This window comes from Mizuhopecten yessoensis, unplaced genomic scaffold (assembly GCF_002113885.1).
Source record: "Mizuhopecten yessoensis strain PY_sf001 unplaced genomic scaffold, ASM211388v2 scaffold11059, whole genome shotgun sequence".
In the NCBI taxonomy this organism is placed as follows: Eukaryota; Metazoa; Mollusca; class Bivalvia; order Pectinida; family Pectinidae; genus Mizuhopecten; species Mizuhopecten yessoensis.
Window position 1 is genome coordinate 1107305 of NW_018408858.1, and position 20901 is coordinate 1128205.

Genomic DNA, 20901 nt, shown 5'->3' on the forward strand with positions numbered 1-20901 from the left:
GATACTGTAACATCTATGTCATAATACTTTAACGTCCATGTCATTATACTGTAACATCTATGTCATAATACTTTAACGTCCATGTCATAAAACTGTAACATCTATGTCATAATACTGTAACGTCTATGTCATGATACTGTAACATCTATGTCATAATAATGTAACGTATATGTCATAATACTGTAACGTCTATGTCATGATACTGTAACATCTATGTCATAATACTGTAACATCCATGTCAGTGTACGATCGTCATTAATACAAATAAACTGGAAATGGTTCTTAAGAAACATATTTTCAAGTATTTACCATTTAAAATCTATCCCGGCGTCAATAAAAACAAATTTATTCCTTGTTGTATCACACTACACTATAATACACAAACCTTTGGGACATCAATAAAAACAAACTAATAGCTTATTGTATAATATCTTCACTCTGTTCATGACCTACCCCGTTCACAACGTTTGCCTGAGAAGCCGTCCGGACAGATACAAACGTCCTCCGACATACAGGTCCCATTGTTGTCACAGCCGTTCTGGCACATCGCTAAAACATATCATAGGGCAGCATTATTATAAGGAAATAAGTAAAAATATAAATATTAGTTTAAAAGGAAACTACATATTTCCTCCTTATTAATAAAGTTATCTTTATCGATGCTCTTTTTTGATGCAGAATAAAGCATATTTTGGATGAGAAATATTCAATTAACATCATTACCAATGTAATAGGACATATGTATTGTTAATGCATGTTTCCAGGTTATAAAGAGTGCTTGGTAGAGGAAAGTTACAAAGCAGTATAGAATTAATTTATTTATAGAACAAGCATGTTATCCACACTTACTTCTTTCACATTTTAGCCCGTGGTAGCCTTGTGCACACTCGCAGTGCCCGAACTGGCTACATCTCCCTCCGTTTATACACTCAAATGGACAAAGTTGCGAAGAAACTACAAAAACACACAAAACATAACAATCACGCTTTTTCCATATATTTATAAAGTCCTCTCATCAAAAGTCCCAACAATCAGAGTGACAATTAAACAATAGGAAACAAATCACAAAGTTCCAGAATCGGGAATTAATTTTTATCAAAAGATCACATCATAGATCCCTACAATCAGGGAGACGCTTGAACAAAGGGAAACACGTCATAAGCCCCCACAATTAGGGAGACATTTAAATCATAGGGAAACACGTCATAAGTCACCACAATCATGAAGACACTCAAACCAAAGGAAACACGTCATACATTGTAAGTCCCCACAATTAGGGAGACGCTTGAAAAAAGGGAAACACATCATAAGTCCCCACAATCAGGAAGACACTCAAAACCAAAGGAAACACATTACAAGTCCCCACAATCAGGAAGACACTCAAAACCAAAGGAAACACATTACAAGTCCCCACAATCAGGGAATACTAATAGAAACTGAAATCACAGATACTATTAACGATCCGATGACAGACAATTCAATTACATATAGCAGGACATTATGACTGTAACATTGTCGCGGCGTAAATTAAATCCTCCGTTTGCTTCGTCTAACCCCTACAGCGTATATTGAAAGTACCCTGTTAGAAAACCCATGATGTTCAAGGACATATCTATCAAAAACCTAATAATTTGACCAGCATCTTGAGCATGGGAAGATAATTATATTGATATTCATACTGAAATATATATATCTTTATTAATTATGGGGCAAAGAGGTAATTCCAACAGTGTGGAAAAGTTTAGATTGTCAAAATTCGGGTGCCTTTTTCAAGACACAGTGAAACAGAACAGTTACATGTACATGTACATCATACTACAAGAGGATAGCACTGATTCTGTTCTGTTTCACTGTGTCTTGGAAAAGGTGCGGATCGCTCCGAACATTTGACAACCTCAACTTTTCCACACTGTTGGAATTACTTCTTTGCCCCATATACTATTTTAAGTAATTCGTATCCTACGGAAATACCTCCATTAGGATCCAGTGTTATATGGGATTTTACCGTCTATATTACTTCTTTGACCCATATTGTTATTAATTATATACATGGAATGCTAAAACGTACTGCTACTAATGGTATCAATATGATATTGTAAGGTAAAATTTGATATGACGAGATGCTAGGATACAAATAGGGTAGTCTTCCGATACATTATGTCAGACAAGTCTCTAAATCACTGAAACGAAATACTATAAATACAAGATCGCAATACATACCGAACGCTGAGCAACTCTTTTTCAGTTTGAATTGCATAGGAGATCCTCGAATTGGCTGACCATGCTTATTGAATATTTGAAGGCCAAGCGTTAGGGAGGCTGTTCCATCATCCTCGCCTGTACAGGGTATAGACATCTGGAAAACTGTGGAAAAGGTACAAGGTTATATTAATTCTAGAAAACGGAAAAAAAAGAAAATAAAAAGAATAAGGGTAACAAAAAAAATACATATACTTAACTTTAATGTTACATCCATCTTTTCACACAGATATATATACAGTATATAATATAAAATTTAGTCCATTTATAGTTTTACAAAAACGTACATTGGTGTAAGATCACGTGCGACTTAAAATATATTGTGCACCAGAAACAAGGGTACAAGCAAGAGAAACCTGTCACTTTGAAAGGCAAGTTTACAATCAAAAACAAAATATTGAAATCACAGAGAATTGATTTCTTCACCTAAAACGACAAGTAATTATCTTAAAGGTCCATAATTAAGCTAGATGGCGCCACACGTCTTGCCTAGCGATAACACACATTGCCAATATTCTGAGATTGATTGGAAATTTAGAAACATGAAAATGTTTAAGTAGCGTGTAATGTATGGTCTGGGATCACTATGGCGACGCTGTGAAGAAGTCTTGTTTACAACTTCGGTATGACCATGGTGTTACTCATTACTGATCCCAGGATAGTGTGGATTGTCTTTAAAAGAAGTTCGATCACTTTTAATGAATAGTTCAGTCAGCAAAGTCTCCTTAATGGGAAGGTGCGTGTGGTAAGTTGGTCCTGAAAACCACTTTGAATGCTCCGAAAAGACGAGCATTTCCTGATGTTGCGATGATTTTGTCAGACATTTATGAATTGCTTAAATGTGTTAATTATCATCGATCTGGAGCATTTCAGTTTTAGTGTACTTGGCGGAGACACTATGTAATGACTGATGCTTACGCCTTAAAAATGCTCCGTGCAGTTCCAATGATAAATTAATGCATATGCCTGATAATTTTAATCTTTTTAAATTGTGTCTATTCAACTTTGGAGCTTTCATCATCCCCTAAGTGGTTTTTCAAGAGTTGATAGGCATTCGGATTTTCACATATATATGTAGGTTTGTCACTCGTTATCTTACCTAGAGATGCAGACAATTTTTAAAAGTAACCAGCCAATCAGAAATCGAATTGAACCGTTATACATCACAGTCTTTATATACTCTTTAATTCACACAGACGCGCTTGTTAGCCACGGTATGGTCATATGCCCCCGTTACACAAGCGATAAAGGATATGAATATCTAATTAAACCATCTGCTAGTCGGCCTATGTATCTTTCAACCCGCTCAGTACCACGTGAAAAGATCTTCCTAAACATGCCGTATTTAAAATACATTGGTCTTTGTGTTGAAAAAATAACCCAGTTTATCATCTCTACTGCCATTCTAAGATGTATTTGAAATAGATGTAATACCATGATTTACGTTTATGAAACAAATTAGCCGGAAATTGGATTCAAAATCATAAATGGACTTTACGTTGTAAGCACAAGCACCAAATACTAATTGGTAAACACAGTATGAGAAGGTTCTCTAAAACGTTAAATGGAAGTATGTTTATTTAACCATTACGCTATGTTGGTTAAACGATGCACCCATTTACCCAAGTATATCATGTAAAAGTGTGGAAAGGTTTTAGACAAAATATGCACGGATTTATATTTTAACTCAAAAACAATAAATATTTACCTTTTTTTCTATATGCTTATGCTATTTGTATTTTGAATCTACTTAACTTAAAAACAAATATTATATAATTTCCGCACAACAAATGAATTGCATTGATGCGAATCGTCGATTGACGATTCGTGATTCGTTTTTGTGACGTCATCAGAAATTATTTAAATGTCTTGTTTTTTGTGAAATCACCAACAAAACAATTGTCGACATTTTTATTAAATAGCACAAGGGCAAGGAACTAAAGAATACAAACAAAAATGGAAAATCAAAAACTGACGATTATGCGTTTATCGTATAAATATCGTGAAAAATATATATTATCCCTACACCAGTATAACACGAGGGTGTGTCTGCCTGAGAGGCTCTGTCAGTTGGGGGTTCAATGCTTTTAATAGCTGCAATACATATTGCATTAAGAGCTAGTATGTTTGTATAATTCTAAGGTTTGTTTGTTGAGAGGATTACATCAATCGATTAGTATCATTACTTTTGATTTATATATTTATATTAACAAACTAGTTCTTCATAGTTGTAGACGTTATTATCTCCCGTAGCAAGACCACACGTAAACTGCTCGAACACTAGATACCACTAGGCTTGTGATGTAAATGGGGGAAGTTTCCGCAATATTTGATTTTAAGACGTAACATACAAAGTGGTCTTTTGAGAGATAATTTGCACTTGTGTAAAATGCATGTCCCGGTCTTCCCTAACTAAATACTGAAGAGTTTTCTCGAGTCGTCTCCGGGCTTTTGGCTTCACCTGTTGAAGTCTGCTTCAGTGTCGGTTTGAGACCCAGTCAGAAGTACGATGTGTTTACCACAGCAGTTTATCAAACACATACATTATGCATTCATTCTTTTTTTACGATGGGAAAAAACAGGCGTGCGCTTTTTTAAAGACATTCGATAATAATCCCAGTTTAAACTACGTAAAGCATTACGTTTTTGCTTTGATTGACGTTTGACATGCAGAGGATCGGCTAAAATTTATAAGACAAAAACGTAGCAACATTTACATTTTATAATATAAAAGTCAACAGCTGTGGGCATATAATGCTCACATACTTAATAAACTGTATTCTCATCCGTCAAGACCAGGATCGATTTACCTTTAATCATGCCTCCCGTCACAAGCAGACATGTTTATATCCGTAAGATGTTTAAGTGGTGAAAGCCTGTTTCAACAAGCAAACAGTTTATTGCAAATGACTCAGAGAATAACTGGGCCGATTTTCAACGTTTATATACGGCAGAGGATGTGGTACGGAGAACACCACGACATGTGCCAGACGCTCCATCAACGACTATATGACGACTGTAGCTTATCGTTTTACTAGCTTAAGGAAAACCGGGCTCTCTAGCGTGTACAGTTGGTGTCTAGAGGTAGTCTCCCTAATGCCAGAGGTAATTAGCGGGACTAGGAAGAATAAAGTGATTTCCTCGTCAGGGAGACCACAATAGACAACAGAGGGGAATTGGCCAATTCACTGAAGACAGGAATAAGTACCTCAACACGCATGTGTATGGCGTCTTGACAAAATCTCAAACACAAACAATGCAAGAATCACTTTTTATGACTTATGAATATACGATGGCACATAGTGGACATAAAGAGTGTCACTTAGAGTTAGGCTACATCGATTTGTCGAAGGCCCATAACAAATGTATTGATAAATTGAGACATTTCTGACAGAGAAAACAATTATTACATTTCATAATAATTAATCGAGTGACAAGATCAGTATTAACGTTAAAGTTACACAAAAATAATGAAACGCAAAAACTTTAATGACGTAACGTTAAAACTTGAGTGGTTTATCAATAACTTGAATGAAATAATGTAAAAACATTTTTATGACGTCAGGCAATAAAATATGTATTTGTGTATGGTTGTGGAGGGTGCCCACTAGTGGGCAGATAATCACATGTTGACAGAACCGATGTTTGGATGCTGCCGAGATTGCCTTAACTAAGTTACCTATACTATCAGAGTTTCTGTTAATGATCGAAAAACATTTGTATGAATGAGTTTTTCAAGTTTTCAGAAAGAATCCCTTATTTCAAAAATATATTAAATCTATATATATGATAACAAAGACATTATGTTTACTGATTCACATTAAATTGATATTCAAGCATAGCAGTTTTCTTCTTTAAAAGGAATATTATATACGTCTTTTGATCTACGTTCGACTTCGATGTTGCGTTTCAATATCTTATCCGCATTTATTTACTCTCCTTACGAACTAACTGCGATTTGTGATTTGCGTAAAACTATATCATAACTTACTAATCCCCAACTCGTGTACATATTAAAGAGAGACAGGTTTTACAATGTGTGATAATTCGTTGCCCCTTTCCGCCAAGTAGACGCAGTATATATAGCAGTGACATTCTGTAAGGGAGCGAGTATAAACGAAGAAAACCATGGGTATGCAGGAAGGTTATCCATAAGGGTCGGAGGCACTTACGATTCTCAGTCTAAATGTGAAAGGTTAAGTTAATTGGATGCGAATTAGATAGAGATATAGCCAATGCAATCGGTTTGGTTAAATTGTTTTGGAATATGGAAAGTGTCAAGAATCTAGTTAGCTGATACCTTATCTTGTACGTAAACATTTCTGTAGCAGGGTAGCGCATTTATGACAAACTAATTTATCATCTCTGACACTATTTGAGTGAAAAAATGCAAAAGTTGGAATGTTTTTTTTTAAATAAATGAATATGGTTACACATGTATATATCTATTCTACCAATGCAATATAATTGGTATAGTACCAACTTGTACCATTAGCTCATATCTATTGATATACTGTTTTGCCGTCCAATCATATGTTTCTTATTGTAGTGATGATTCCTCACTTCCTGTAAGTGTATTTACATATGGACTTTTGAGTAGAGATTTTATCGATGTTTGTTGCCGATTTGCAATATTTATATCTTTCTTTTTATGCTTAGTAGACACTTAAAAAAGGCAAAGATGTTGAAGTAATAAGTGAAATAATAAAATAAAATCAACCAAAGCGTCACACACAAGATAAAGGTTTTCCGTTTCTAAAACTCATAAATTCTCTAAATTTATTTGGATACCAGGAAGGGAGTGCCTCAAATAAAGATTCTCCTATATACAAACAGATTCTACAGATAATCTTAGTTAGCCTGTGTAAACTTCCGTGAGCTATTTATTTACGTGTAAAAAGAATGACCTTGATTTTCTCAAAGATTATCCAGTTTTATCACTTCCATGTGCTTCCTCAATCTTACGTTAACCGCCACTCAACCAGTATTCTCATGCCTAGTTACTCTCATTATCCGACAGTGTTAAAGTACATAGACTGTTAAATTGATTCAACCATGTGAGGCATTGATACATTCTAAATAGGTGAAAATTGGAAATTTCCTGTGTGAGAATTTCTAACTGTGCTCCATGCCGGAAGTAACAGCGTACCAACACATTCCGTGTTAATACGGAGCAAAATGACCTCTTCAGGATAGGGGGCTCCGGTAACGGATTTTATTATTGTGTACAAATAGAATTTTATTTCAGAATATTTTATTGTACTGATCTTATGTACAAAAGGAATTGAGCAACAGGCATAGCCTATATAAGCCCTCTCCTTACAAAAAATAGCAGTATATACACATCATTTAAACGGTACTTTTACATATGTTTCTTAAGTATTAAAATTAAAATAAGATATTATTTGTACTATGATTTTGATTGGAAAATACATATTTCAATTGTCGCAATTGTTGTAAGACAGATCATTTGACAATACTGTTTGAGAATCTAATAAAAACGTCTAGTGTCTCTAATGTAATTCTGAACCGTCTCTAACACACATCGCTGACAGAGAGAAGTCATTAGTGAACTAATGAAATAAAATAAACCAAAGCGTCATACACAGGAAAAAGGTTTTCCGTTTCTAAAACTCATAAAATTCAATTTAACGTATGACTTATATTCCTTATGATTGTTATCTAGATACAGGCTTTCTATTTCTCCATTCACTCATTAAAATGTGAAACTTAGTAAAATATTTTCATTTTTTAATCTGCTTGTAAACCAAAACATAGCATTACAAATTTCGTGCTTTTATTCTCATGCCATTTCTAACTTTTATGCATAAATATTGTAATTCATCGGAGTAGTTTCAGTAGAAATAATGCATACAATCGCTCTACGTTCTGCTTTTGATAAAACCAAATGCACACTATCATTCCGTGTATATCAATCGGTCAAGTCATGTTCGCAGATGAAACATTTTGGGAACATTTCGGCAGATGTTTTCGCTATTTTTTTAAACAAAAGAAACCGATTATAATGAACACTACATGCCAACCATAATTGTATAAGCTCAGCTATGAAATGTATCCTTTTGATATTTTTTAATAGAACATTATGTCATTTACACTTAAGCTTAATACCTAAATCACAACATCATGACACCACAAAGTGTTTATGCAAATCGAGCATAAAAAGAGTGTTATTTTTACTGGTATATATAATTCACATAGACAATTCCTAATGCATTTTTGTACTCTACCATACATTGTAAGGAAATTACAGCCCAGTGTTTTCCTTTGAACGTTCCTGAATGTAAGATAACGCCAGCGTTTAAGTTGTATTTTTCATATTACTTTTGATTACTCAAGGAAACATTAATTTGGATTCGTTAAAATCGTTTCAGGATATATTCAATAACTAACCATCATGCACCAACAACTATGCAAATATCATGTGTTTAACTACAATCATTTCTATTGATAGCAGATTATTTAGATGTATAAGCGTGTGTGGTATGCTATTTGGAACATGCGAAACGGTTTTCTCATACATCTAGGAGTATATTTTTCTCCGACAGACCTTTATAATTTCAGTGATGCATGCGAAGTGTACCGAAATGTCTCAAAATTAGCCCGACTTAGTCGATCTTCATAAGTTAATGAAAAACAAAGTGTAAAATGACATTTGAATTCAAAGACAAGCTTATCTGGGCTTGGTCCATCCTGTTTTCTGTTCCGAACAGAAACCAATGTTTACCGGAACATCATCATGTTTGATCAAACCTGAACCTGTTCTATGTTTTTATTCGACTTTGCTTAATCTGCTTACTGTTATAGGATCAATCTTTGACATAGAACACCCCATTACAGACGCATCTTTATTTACTTTCATTAGTCTGTTACTCCATTCTTACTATATTTCACCTGCTTTTATATCACCATTGAAAACACGCTTGTGGTATGAGCAATGCGCAACACAGCGTTCGTTAAAACACTGCAATATAGTCGTAATATCGTCTAGACTGTCAAAATTCCTAATTTGTATTGAGTTTTGAGGGAGAAAGAGATACCCCCCATTTTATTATATCACTCACATCACTTGCAATATGTCGCTGTTTGGGATTAGCATGGCTACATAATAGAGCGTGTGCTTCGGCACATCACCCAACTATATCTACTTTACGGTAACTTGTGAACCGTAATGTGTGGTCGCTGTCTAGTTAACTAATAACTATCAACTTTATGTGCACATTTAAATTACTCGGGATAAAACGCATTTATTTTAACAATAATTACCCATTTTCGTTAAAGCTTATCTGCATGGGAAGAGCATAGCAGGCAAGTATATCCCCCGTAACGAGAGTGAGTATTCCATTTACCTCTCTCAAGTGTTAAACATAAAACGAAGTTAAGAATTAACTGCCCATTAGGAGGGGCAGGTACCTGCAATAACACACTTATTATGGAACTACGCATGACACTCTTGCCCTTTGTTAGCGTTCGGTACAGGGTTTGAAAGACTGCCAATATTTTTTTCTGACAACAGTGCCTGTGATTGCAATCACCTGCGTTTACCGAATCCTTGCATGTATTGGTTGATCATCGAATATTCGAGAGTAACGATAAAAATGATCTTGCTAATTAATTTAAGAGTAATGCATTGCATTTAACAGGAACAAAAAGGAACTGCGCTATAAATTTATAGACATATGTATACGAGTTTTGTTTTTGACTTTTGAAATACCTTCGCAACAATCATACCTGTTCCGCAACGAAGGGCTATTTTCCTGAAGCGCATTAATAAGTGTTTTAATCAAATTTTGCATTAGTTAATATATTATGTATTTTTAATTTGTTTCAATTAAGGATATATATCATATATTTACTGTGATATTTATCTCCACTCCAGAAGAATTCCATACTCTGACGCGTGTATACTATCAGTTGCAATTCCGACTTACCTAATTGATAACACATTTGAAAGATATACAAGGATATGTACAGTTTCAGTTGTAATTGACGATGCAACCTTTACTACGCCCATTATCACTACAACTCGATAATGTCAGGTTTTTTTGTTCGCGTAGTGATACGTCAATTGAAAGTTTACATTTATTCCTCCGCTGAATAACATCCGTGAAAAAATCCTTTGTTTTTTGATTAACTTGCAAGAACATTCTGATTTTTCTCAGTTCTTCATAAAAATAATTTATATAATTTTAAGGACACTTATGTTTTAAATATAAAACACACACACATATATATATATATATATAAACATATATATAAACATATATATTAGAATTAATATAGTTTTCTTCGTGATATGATATCAGAGACGTTCAAATAATAGGGTGTTTTGGGGTTTCATTCTTTTTTCGGTCTGTAAAAATGTTTGAACTATTTCTATTGGCATTTAACTCTTAAGCCGATATAAAAGAACTTGAGAAAGATAACAAACAAGATAACTCGAGGAACGGGAACAAATACTCTGATCTCTGGTATTCTCGCCAAAAATTCAGTTTATCCGAGTTCAACTTTTCCCCCTGATAACCCTAACAAAATCAAAAGTTACCCCTTAATGCATGTATTGATAAGATAATATCGAACAATTTTTATTTTGTCAATTATACCAATAAAACATTAAAGATAAAATTCTAAATAGTTTATATATTTCAATATCAAAACTGATGCAGTTATATGCAAAGTGTATGCTTTTATTTTTTTTTGTTTGTTTTGGATTGGGAGGGGGGCAGGCAAGTATATTTACGACATTTTTCCAGGTAAAATAACAGTCAAATATCCCAATGTCATTAAATACACAAAATAACATCAAATCCTATTTTTGATTTCCTTCCACTTCCTTCATTTTAACATGATTCACAAACTAAAAATGAGTGCAAAATAGACTGGGAAAATCTCGCGGAAAATAAATAAAAATACGAAAAAATAAAGGAAATATTCTAAAAGAAAACAAAATACTCTATGGACGAAAATAGTTTCTTTGGGTTTGTTTTCTTTTATTTCAAAAAGGATGGGATACCAAGGGAAAATATTATTTAATCATTTCAACGCAAAAATTGCATATTGCTCTAACATAAGTTACGATATCCGGGATAATTTAAGGATATCATCAGATCGAACATTCAGTATTTGTTAGCGAGACAATAGAAATAGGAAGATGAACAAATATTCTTGAAAAAGGGACCAAAAGCATATAGCTTATTTATCACTTAAACGGATAATAGAGGGATTAGAAGTTTGTGTTTTATATATCAATTAAACGGATAACACAACATTTGAAGATTATAGCGTATGTATCCATTAAATGAATAATAAAGGGATTAGAAGCGTATACCATATGTATCAATTTTATGAATAATAGAGGGATTAGAAATATATGTTTTTATAAATAACAATATAAGAAAATTTCTTATAGCTTAAGTATCAAGTAAATGAATAAGTAATGGATTAAGAAATGTAACTGCTTATGTATCAAGAAAATGATTAATTTGTGAGATTAAAAGCGCTAACAGTTTATGTATATATTATATACTTACGGCTTCTCTATCAAATAAATAAATAATAAGGGATTAGAAAACAAGCTTACAACATTCAATGGATTTAAGATGGACTAAAAACGTTTCAAGTTATAAATCAATTAAATGGATAATATATGGATTAAACGGCCTGCATTTTATGTATCAATTATCGAAATGGATATTAAAGGGATACGAAATCAAACTGGAAAAAGAAAAGAAAAAAAGGAATGATAGCTTTTGGTCAGCCCTATATAACTCGCTGTACCTTAACGATAATCAATTTGATCCATTGGGAGATATTCGGGGCCAGTTTTCTTTTTTTTATGAACAATGGTTAGACTGCTGATTATATAACAAAAGTGTTTTTATGACATCTATGTCTGCTTAGTTATGTTTACATCATTGGTGTGGTCATCAGCAAGGTAAGGGACAAATACAGACAGGTATAGCCATCCATTGTCACAAGCTGTATTGGTTAAGCAGAGGTTTCATTTGTAGAATGAAAAAAGAACGTCCCTTGAAAGAATATATATATGTCCCATCGGCAACAGCAATAGCAACATCGTCTTGATTTGAAGCAAAAAATGTTTGGAAAAGACAGTTTTAAGGTTTTTGGTAAGATCATTTGTACTAATGTGCTGAGGACCTAGACGATGTGGAACACATGTAGACATCAATGCTTGTCTCGCGGAGTATATGCTTTTTCCACATAATCTTTTATGGACAAGGAAAAGGGAAGATAGAACAGATACAGACAATCCTGTCCTTAGTTTGACCAAAAGCAAGGCGATAACTATGATTAGAATAGTTGATTACACCGTTATTAAAAGCTCTGAGAACGGGTGTGGTTTTTTAAGGCTAGTCAGATGAGAGTAATCATCATCTCTCGGTCTGTCTGAAGATTCAAAGTCCAAAACTTTCTTGCATGGATGCAACCTGTCCTAAAATTCCAAAAGACTTTGAATCTCTGATGTTTCCATTTCAGTCGACTACCGAGTCGAAGAACATTCTAACAGACCTTCATCTTGGATTTCGCCATCAAGAAGAGGAGAGAAACGATTTCGGCTATTACATAAAATGTACCTGGAAGAAGTATGACAATTAACTGATTTGATAAATATGTTTGTTCGCATTTATTTTTATTTTTTTGTTGCGACCAGTTTGCTTTACAGATTAATCACTTCGTCTCTGAACAAAATGTCCGAGGTATTTCAAGTTTAATCTTTTTATGTTTAGATTGTTGTATAACATCGTTTGATTCGGAATCCGAGTGATGGTTTTGATGTAAACAAAAGTTTCCTTTGCATTTTTCTGTATACCACGTCACCTTCTTTGAGATTCTCATTGATATTTGATTGAAAATATGAAAGTTTATCCCTTTTTGCGTCAGGCACTTAATGGAACTTCAAAACGCCCCTCGAAGCATGCGCAGATACTCTCTTCTTGGCATTCTGTTTTACTATTTGTTAGAAAACATGTGAACATGTGAAAAATGAGGAAAATATGTTCAGAAATGACAGTACTTTTACTTCATGTCTCTAGTGAAAATGACAACCATTATACCTGGACAAATCAAAAGTATTGATATTAAATTCAAATGTTTAAAAACATTTTTGAAGAAGTAACAAACTATATAAGTGAGCGACTAAATTATGGCTAATGAATGAACGATGGACTGAATGAATAAGTCTTTTAATTGAGAGAGAGAGTAATTAAACGAATGGATTAGGTAGAATATAAGCTCTTCAGCCTCAGAGTATGATTTTGTTATTTGGCTGAACCCGATGTCACTATCCATGCATTCCACTAAAATTGCTAGGACTTCCAAACTATCAACGAATGTCTGAATGCCATGATTAATGTAAGTTTTATATTGTTATAATTGATAACATAGAAATATGCTTGAGAGTTGTGTCCCTTCAAACCATATTTAAATGATATGGAACCCAGTATGATTATGACAGTTCAAAAGTATCATTGTAAAAATATTCTTGTTGCTTTCGAATGTATATCATACCTCTAGCGACAAATAGTGTAAAACAAGTTTAAAGAAAACAAATGTACGTTTACCTGTGCCGTGTGTTCATAGAGACGTTAACATATATAAGATGCATATAGATTATTATTAAGATGATTACTTGTCAATGAATGTGTTCGATGAGAATATCGACAGGAAAATACACGCTCGATTAAAACAGCGGTTAAATGAGACATTCTACGTTAAAAAAAACCTATAACTATATATTAGAGATGCTAATTATTTACAATTTATTATTATGCATTCCTTGAAGGAAATATTGGTATCAAAAAGGAATGAAACAAAATCAGGTTAAGAAGGAAAACAGAAAGGTAGTCTGTCTATTGTGTTGCCCTACATGAATTTGATGGTTTATCAGAGATTACTAAAGCAATTACCTGTTACAGTGAGACGATAATTTAACAGAAATCGATGTTGATAGCGTTGATCTAACAGAAATTGATGTTGATAGCGTTGATCTAACAGAAATCGATGTTGATAGCGTTGAACTAACAGAAATCAATGTTGATAGTTTGATCTAACAGAAATCGATGTTGATAGCGTAGATCTAACATAAATCGATGTTGATAGCGTTGATCTAACAGAAATCGACGTGATAGCGTTGATCTAACAGAAATCGATGTTGATAGCGTTGATCTAACAGAAATCGATGTCGATAGCGTTGATGTATCAGAAATCGATGTTGATAGCGTTGATATATCAGAAATCAATGTTGATAGTTTGATCTAACAGAAAAGCGTGAAGTAGGTTACCATAGCACTGACAAATATTGTAATGTCCTTACCTTTTGGTCTGTGCGGAATCATACCGGAAACTGGAATGCTTAGAAGTGGATTGTACAATAGTCGCGTATCCAATGACTTCAAGTCGTTGAACCAATAAGTGAACTGAAAAGAAAAGGAAAATGATTAGATATTTTTGCCAAACCATAGCGTAAACTTTGATACATGGAATCGGTCACCAATCGTCAGCACAACACAATAACAAATTTAAAACCATTGTCAACACAAACAGATAAGTATGAAAACGAAAACGCAAATACAGGCTATACCTGTCTGTATTTGTCCCTTTCCTTGCTGATGACCACACCAATGATGTAAACATAACTAAGCAGACATAGATGTCATAAAAACACTTTTGTTATATAATCAGCAGTCTAACCATTGTTCATAAAAAAAAGAAAACTGGCCCCGAATATCTCCCAATGGATCAAAGGACATCAGAAACCGAGGAAATATCACAACAAGAACACAATTATGATGTGCCGAAGAAACTAGAAACTTAAACGAAGGAATATATGAAACATTGACAAAAATCAGGTACTAAAGAAACACCAAACAGGATTTAGAAACAGGAAAACAACAAAACAAGAATGCAAAAAATTAGTCAGACACTGGGGAAACACAAAAACAAATCAAAACCGAAATACAAAACGTAATTAACTATCTATCGCACCGACTATCACTCAGATAATAGATATAAAAACATAAAAAAAACAGTCTGATTGGCCGTTCGACGCTTAGCACTAGTAAGCTTCTAGACTAGCTGACGCAAACATCAATTAATATATCATTCCAAACAGTGGCATTATTTGTAAAAAGAGGACCAAGGGTAGTCTGTCTCGTTATTTTCAGTTCGTGTAGTTGACAATAAGTATATTAGTCTAACATCGTAATGTCGAGTTAGTGAGTTTGACATACTAGTATGTATTTGTAACCTCGAGGAGTCGAGTGAGAGCACTAGTCATATTAGAATATCAGGTAACCTCGTTTTGTCGAATAAGTGTGGTTGATAAAAAATAAAAGTGGGACCCCTTTATGTTGATTTGAGGGATTGGCATAATAGAATAAGTCAAACTTTGTTATATTGAGTTTGTGTTATTGATATATCAATTTATATATTCGGATGATATATAAAATATTTCCAGATAAATGGGATACCACGCATTATTGAGTATACTAGTTAAAATATACAAAATTCTTTGAAACAAACGGTGTACTTTCCCTTGAAATACTAGCAAACGGAACATTCGTACTTGATTTGAATAGAAAAAAAAGCCCTGATAACGATTTAAGAATCGTTAACGCTTTTTCCTAAGTTGTTTACAGAGCTGAAGTGTCGTATCACGTACTGTAACACACACGTGCCTTTTTGTCACACAACATGATCGGTGAGGGAAAATAACACGACAAAAAAATCCGGAAGTGTTTTTCGAACTGGTGTTTCTGTATCGCACCTTGCTGATACCGACACGGTGTCCCTCCAAACCAGACCGTTTGTGTATCTGATAACTTGCTGCACGCTATCAGGGAGGACACAGTTGGGCGGATAAGTACTATACCATTCAGCTACCACTGGTGCTACTGTTACAAAGTACTCACGGCTGGGATGTGTCAATGCAGGAGGTAAAGAGTGTGAACGCTATCATTAACAGTAGCTCCAGTAGCTCGTTATCATCTCATAGTTGCAGAAGCATTCGTTCTTCAGCCTTTTTACTTTTTTTTGGGGGGGGGGGGGGGGGGGGGGATGTCCGGTTTTAAAATAAAGGAAATTAAAATATAAATATTAGTGTAATGTACATTGTGAAAGTTTTAGGTAAACTTTTTTATTTAAGTTTAGATTAAGATAATTTTTTGATTCTGTCTATGAGTGTATAATCAGAACAATGTTCATTCCATTTTACTTTGACTGTACACTCTGACTGTACACAGACGATATACGAATCGTACATATGGACACATTTTCTCAGATACCATATATATTTGAGTATAAAAACAAAACACTTGTTATCAGCATCTGTGACATTGATTGACTTGGGTCAATGAGCTAAAGACCGCAAAAGCAATATTTCGGTGGAATACATCTGCCATGGTGTCACTCTGCCTCTGTTTACTCTCAGTCGGCATCCTCTGTGTTTGTTAGTATTGTTAACAGACTGTGTTTTTCGTTTCTAAAACTAGTGAATTTCAATCTCTTCACTGTGGAAACTACTACAAAATCAACATGCAGAACCCGCGGCGAAGTGAAATGTCGATCTAAATGACATGTTCCCTGTTAGCTTCCTTATCGCTGCCATATTTGTTTCCTGCTTAAGAAAAATATTTCATCGTTTCTTTTATACGATAATGTGATATGAAATTTCGTAAAACGTGGTGAAGAGTGCACAATGTTGGTATCCCAGACTTCAAAATGGCCGGTTGGCACGGCGTCCATATAACCATACTATCTGGTTTGACATCGTGTTATCTTGGGAGATAAGACTTCCCGAATCATTTAAGTGGAGGTATGCTTCAGAGAAAGAAAAGTTGGTGTAGAATACCTTGCCATGTTACATTGGGTGCTGTCTACAATCGTCCTTGGAAGACGTTTCCTTACCGTGGCTATAAATCATCCACTTAAAGAAGACTTGGTTGTGTGGAATGCAGTAGGCCCCAGCAACAGGTGTGCGCCAATTAGGCCCAGTGCCCAGCTCATTTGTCGTTATACTGTACTTGACCATGACGTTATACAAACAGAGAGTTTGATCGTCGAATTAGATATTTAGCGGTAGTGTCTCACAATTCTGTGTATTTTTTTACAAAGCTTAGACGAGTATTAATATATAAAGTTTCTTTATTTGAATATGAATTAATAAAACTTTATACCCTTCCCCTACCTTCCACCCCGCACCAAATCTGGGTTATTTTAAATTCTTATCATTATTTCTGATTCGTCAAATCATGACAATAGAAAGGGCAATGCTACTTCCAACATGAATAGAGAACAGTTAGTTTTGCATATTTATTTATTTCTCTTTCAAATGAAATTTTGATGATTGACAAAGCTTTAAAAAATGAAATTATATACATACCTATTAGAGTTAGCTAACTAACTCATGTAGTGAATGCATTCCTTTAACTATTAATACTAATACTAATATTTCTAGGTCCTTCACGTATTTAAATTTATATGCATTTTGTATGCAGTTCTATTATAATAAGCTCACAGTATATCCATGTTGCACATACATTTGTTATACTATACATCCTTTCTTCACGTAATTTCGAAAGGACTATTCTGAAACGAAATGAATATTATTAATGGTTATTGACGCTCAGCTCAATTTTTCTGGTAGTTTTCTTCGAGATTGTATTTCCATCAATCTATTCGCGAGAATTAAAATCCGCTTTAGTAACAAATACCGATACATGTCCCTTGTTTAATTTTGCTAGAATTAATATTCGCTCAAGATATTTTATTTGACTATATGTATTCAGTGTTATCTAATAGCGATGTAACTAGGTTGTAGGGGGTGGGGGGATTGAACATCGCTAACGAGCACCATCCACCTGGCCTGGGTTGTGAATTCGTTAACCTTGTAAGACCAGGAAGGAATGTTCCCATATGCCATAGAAATGACAAGGATCGCCAATATTTGACCTTCTGTAACGGTTTTTGTTACAGTAGACGTGTTCTTGGTTCACGCACTTGCAAACCAGCGTAATTTTCTACTTAATTAAGTCCTGCATTTTGGAATCACTTTGGATCCATGCTTAAGTGCATGGGGATTTGGGTGTGCGCTCCACTGCACAGACTAAGACTGGAAGTGTCAAACTCAATAGTCTCCCTGGTTTGTCTTCGGCAGCTCACTCCCATGGTGCACCGGTTTGTCTTCACCAGAAATCGCTCTCTTGTTGATTGCATACTAGCGTGAAGTCTGGCCCTATTCCATTATTTCAATATAGACGTCAATTTCCAACCAATCAAACATTCGTGATTCTGGCAATGTATTTTTCGATTACTCCATCAGGAGACTTATCAAACATTGAATACGTAACAGATGATATTTTCTCTCTAGAATCTAAAGTGGAATCTTGCAATTCATTGTTTTTAACAAGAAAACGGTTTTGGAATTGTAATTCTCCGGATTAATTTAACAGTAATCATGATTTAAGGACGTATGCTACATAACTATAAAGCACACATCCTTTCAAAACAAATTCTACATTATCAACCATTCAAGAAATATTTTGTATGTGTTGTAATATTGATGTTAATTCATTATCGGATGGTATACATGTATTAAAAGATAAATCTCAAATGCAAGGAACATGTAATATCAGTGAAGGCTAAATATGATGCAAAGCACAGGTATAATGTGTAAGTAGGAAACTGGCTCAACACAGTACAATTGTATAACTTGTCAGGAAACAAATAGCATTTAAAAGAGAAAAGAATATATTACTAAATACATTCAGAACTTTTCGAATGAGTTACTGTCGGTTTAATCTTAAACCTTTTCGTTCTATATTTTACATACTTTACGATGAGTCATTATTGCTAATGTCTAAGAAAATCTCCATGTTGCTCTTAAAAACACACACAAAAGTCGAATTATGTATCACCAGTGACTAATGACCAGGTTCTCTCTCTATTTAGAAAGAAAACATATTTAAGACAGGGTTCGAGAAACACGTGGTTATTTATATCCGCAGGTATACGTTTTTACTATTGCAGCAGCATTCTTACATGGAGGTTTTATACCATGACTGTAAATTGACGGAATTTGAGAAGAGCTTATTTTCTTTGAACGTTGTCGCGTTTTATCTCGCTGGGTCATAGTATCAGGCAGGTTGAGGAAAAGTCAGTGTAAAGCCATCAGCGGAGATCGAACACCTAATTACATCGCGGCTACTGTTGTTGTTGGCGCGCTCTGATCGTCCAACACTGGTCATATTCTCTGGTTAGACACATATGTACGTACTGTGGTAATAATGCAAAGGTTTCTACGACTTCCAATTAAGATAAGGGTATTTTGTTACAGTTGTTTGCTACCATTGAACTGGTTTAAAAGGGTACAACTCCATAATTTTGTATACCGACAAGCTAGCACTTCTTCAAAGATGATACCATCAAAGACATACTAGCATGTAAAACCAGTCGACTAATGTTTAAAATGACGTAAAAAATAATTAATATTCCCTGTTTAAGTGTTATAGACTGGCGATAATAAACTTTTATTTCTCTGTTTAAAGTATAATTGGTTAATTTTCAATTGATATGTCCACACTCTTACAGTGCTGGTTATGTTCTTTGCTATCTGCTGTCCAGCTATATTTAGTTACATACACCCACTTAATCCAGGTAACAAAGTTCTCCTTATGTTCCTAATTACGCTTACAGTGCACATAGCATCTTCTTTTTTTTCGTGGAATTTAGTTTGACATTTTAGTTACTTGGTTATCAACAATTATCTTATTCGCTTGATTCGGGAAGAAAAAACGATTTTGCAAATGTTTATTGTTTAATAGACTCATTTATAAAAAAATAAAAAGCGTATTGCGAGCGTTCTTCTAGAGAGACTAGAGCTCCCAGGCAGTATATCACGGAGGAATCAATACACACAGACAGACGATCCCTTCGTGCTGTGAGCATACTTGAACTTTCTTGTCGAGCCGTCTTTATCATTAGAAAGACGACATAAATACTGACGCTATGATTAAAAATGAGAAGAATTCCTAAAGGCACCCCAATCCTTAGAAGACAGTTGTCGTGTTGTATTTCCCCCTCCCGTTGTTATGGGGAGAGGCACGAGATTCCCTCCCATTATCAAGGAGGCGTTTCCTATAGCGCACCTTGCGATCAGCAAAACACAGAAGTCGTGTTTCATAATATCATCACATTCTGTTTGTCGGCTTCACAACCACAAATTGATTTGACGGACTCGTTGGGTGTGTGTAATACGAAAACGCAAAGTCCAATGTTCTGTGAAAGGTTCACAAAGTACCCTTAATTGAAACCGAGGTCACTTCCGGCGTGATTCTAAATGATATTGACTTCCCTTTGCCCCAAGTAAAGATGGGAAATGTATGAAACAAACGTGTGTTCCAAGCTGGTAGGCTTTTATCGCTCAAAACTAATTATCAAATCAGGAAATTATAGAAAATAGATGCTGAATGTTAACGGCTTTATTGGATTTGGCGTTTTGGCCAGTCAAGTGTAACCAGTTCTTGTCTCTTCCGAAGCTATGTAAGTGCTGTCAGCTAACGCGCAATTGATGACGTTTTACGTACAGTGTAGTGCCTGGATTACGTC

General features: G+C 34.6%; 1 protein-coding gene across 2 annotated transcripts in view; it reads right to left on the reverse strand.

Moving 5' to 3' along the window:
• The window catches only part of LOC110465190 (wnt inhibitory factor 1-like), a 64053-nt gene that overhangs the window by 15224 nt on the left and 27928 nt on the right, over positions 1–20901 (reverse strand). For both annotated transcript variants that reach the window (XM_021520850.1, XM_021520851.1), the window contains exons 4-7: positions 14612–14714; positions 2221–2364; positions 850–954; positions 454–549 (exon numbers count right to left, since the gene is read on the reverse strand). In XM_021520850.1, the coding sequence (XP_021376525.1) occupies positions 454–549; positions 850–954; positions 2221–2364; positions 14612–14714 (448 nt within the window). The remainder of the gene's footprint in view (positions 1–453; positions 550–849; positions 955–2220; positions 2365–14611; positions 14715–20901) is intronic.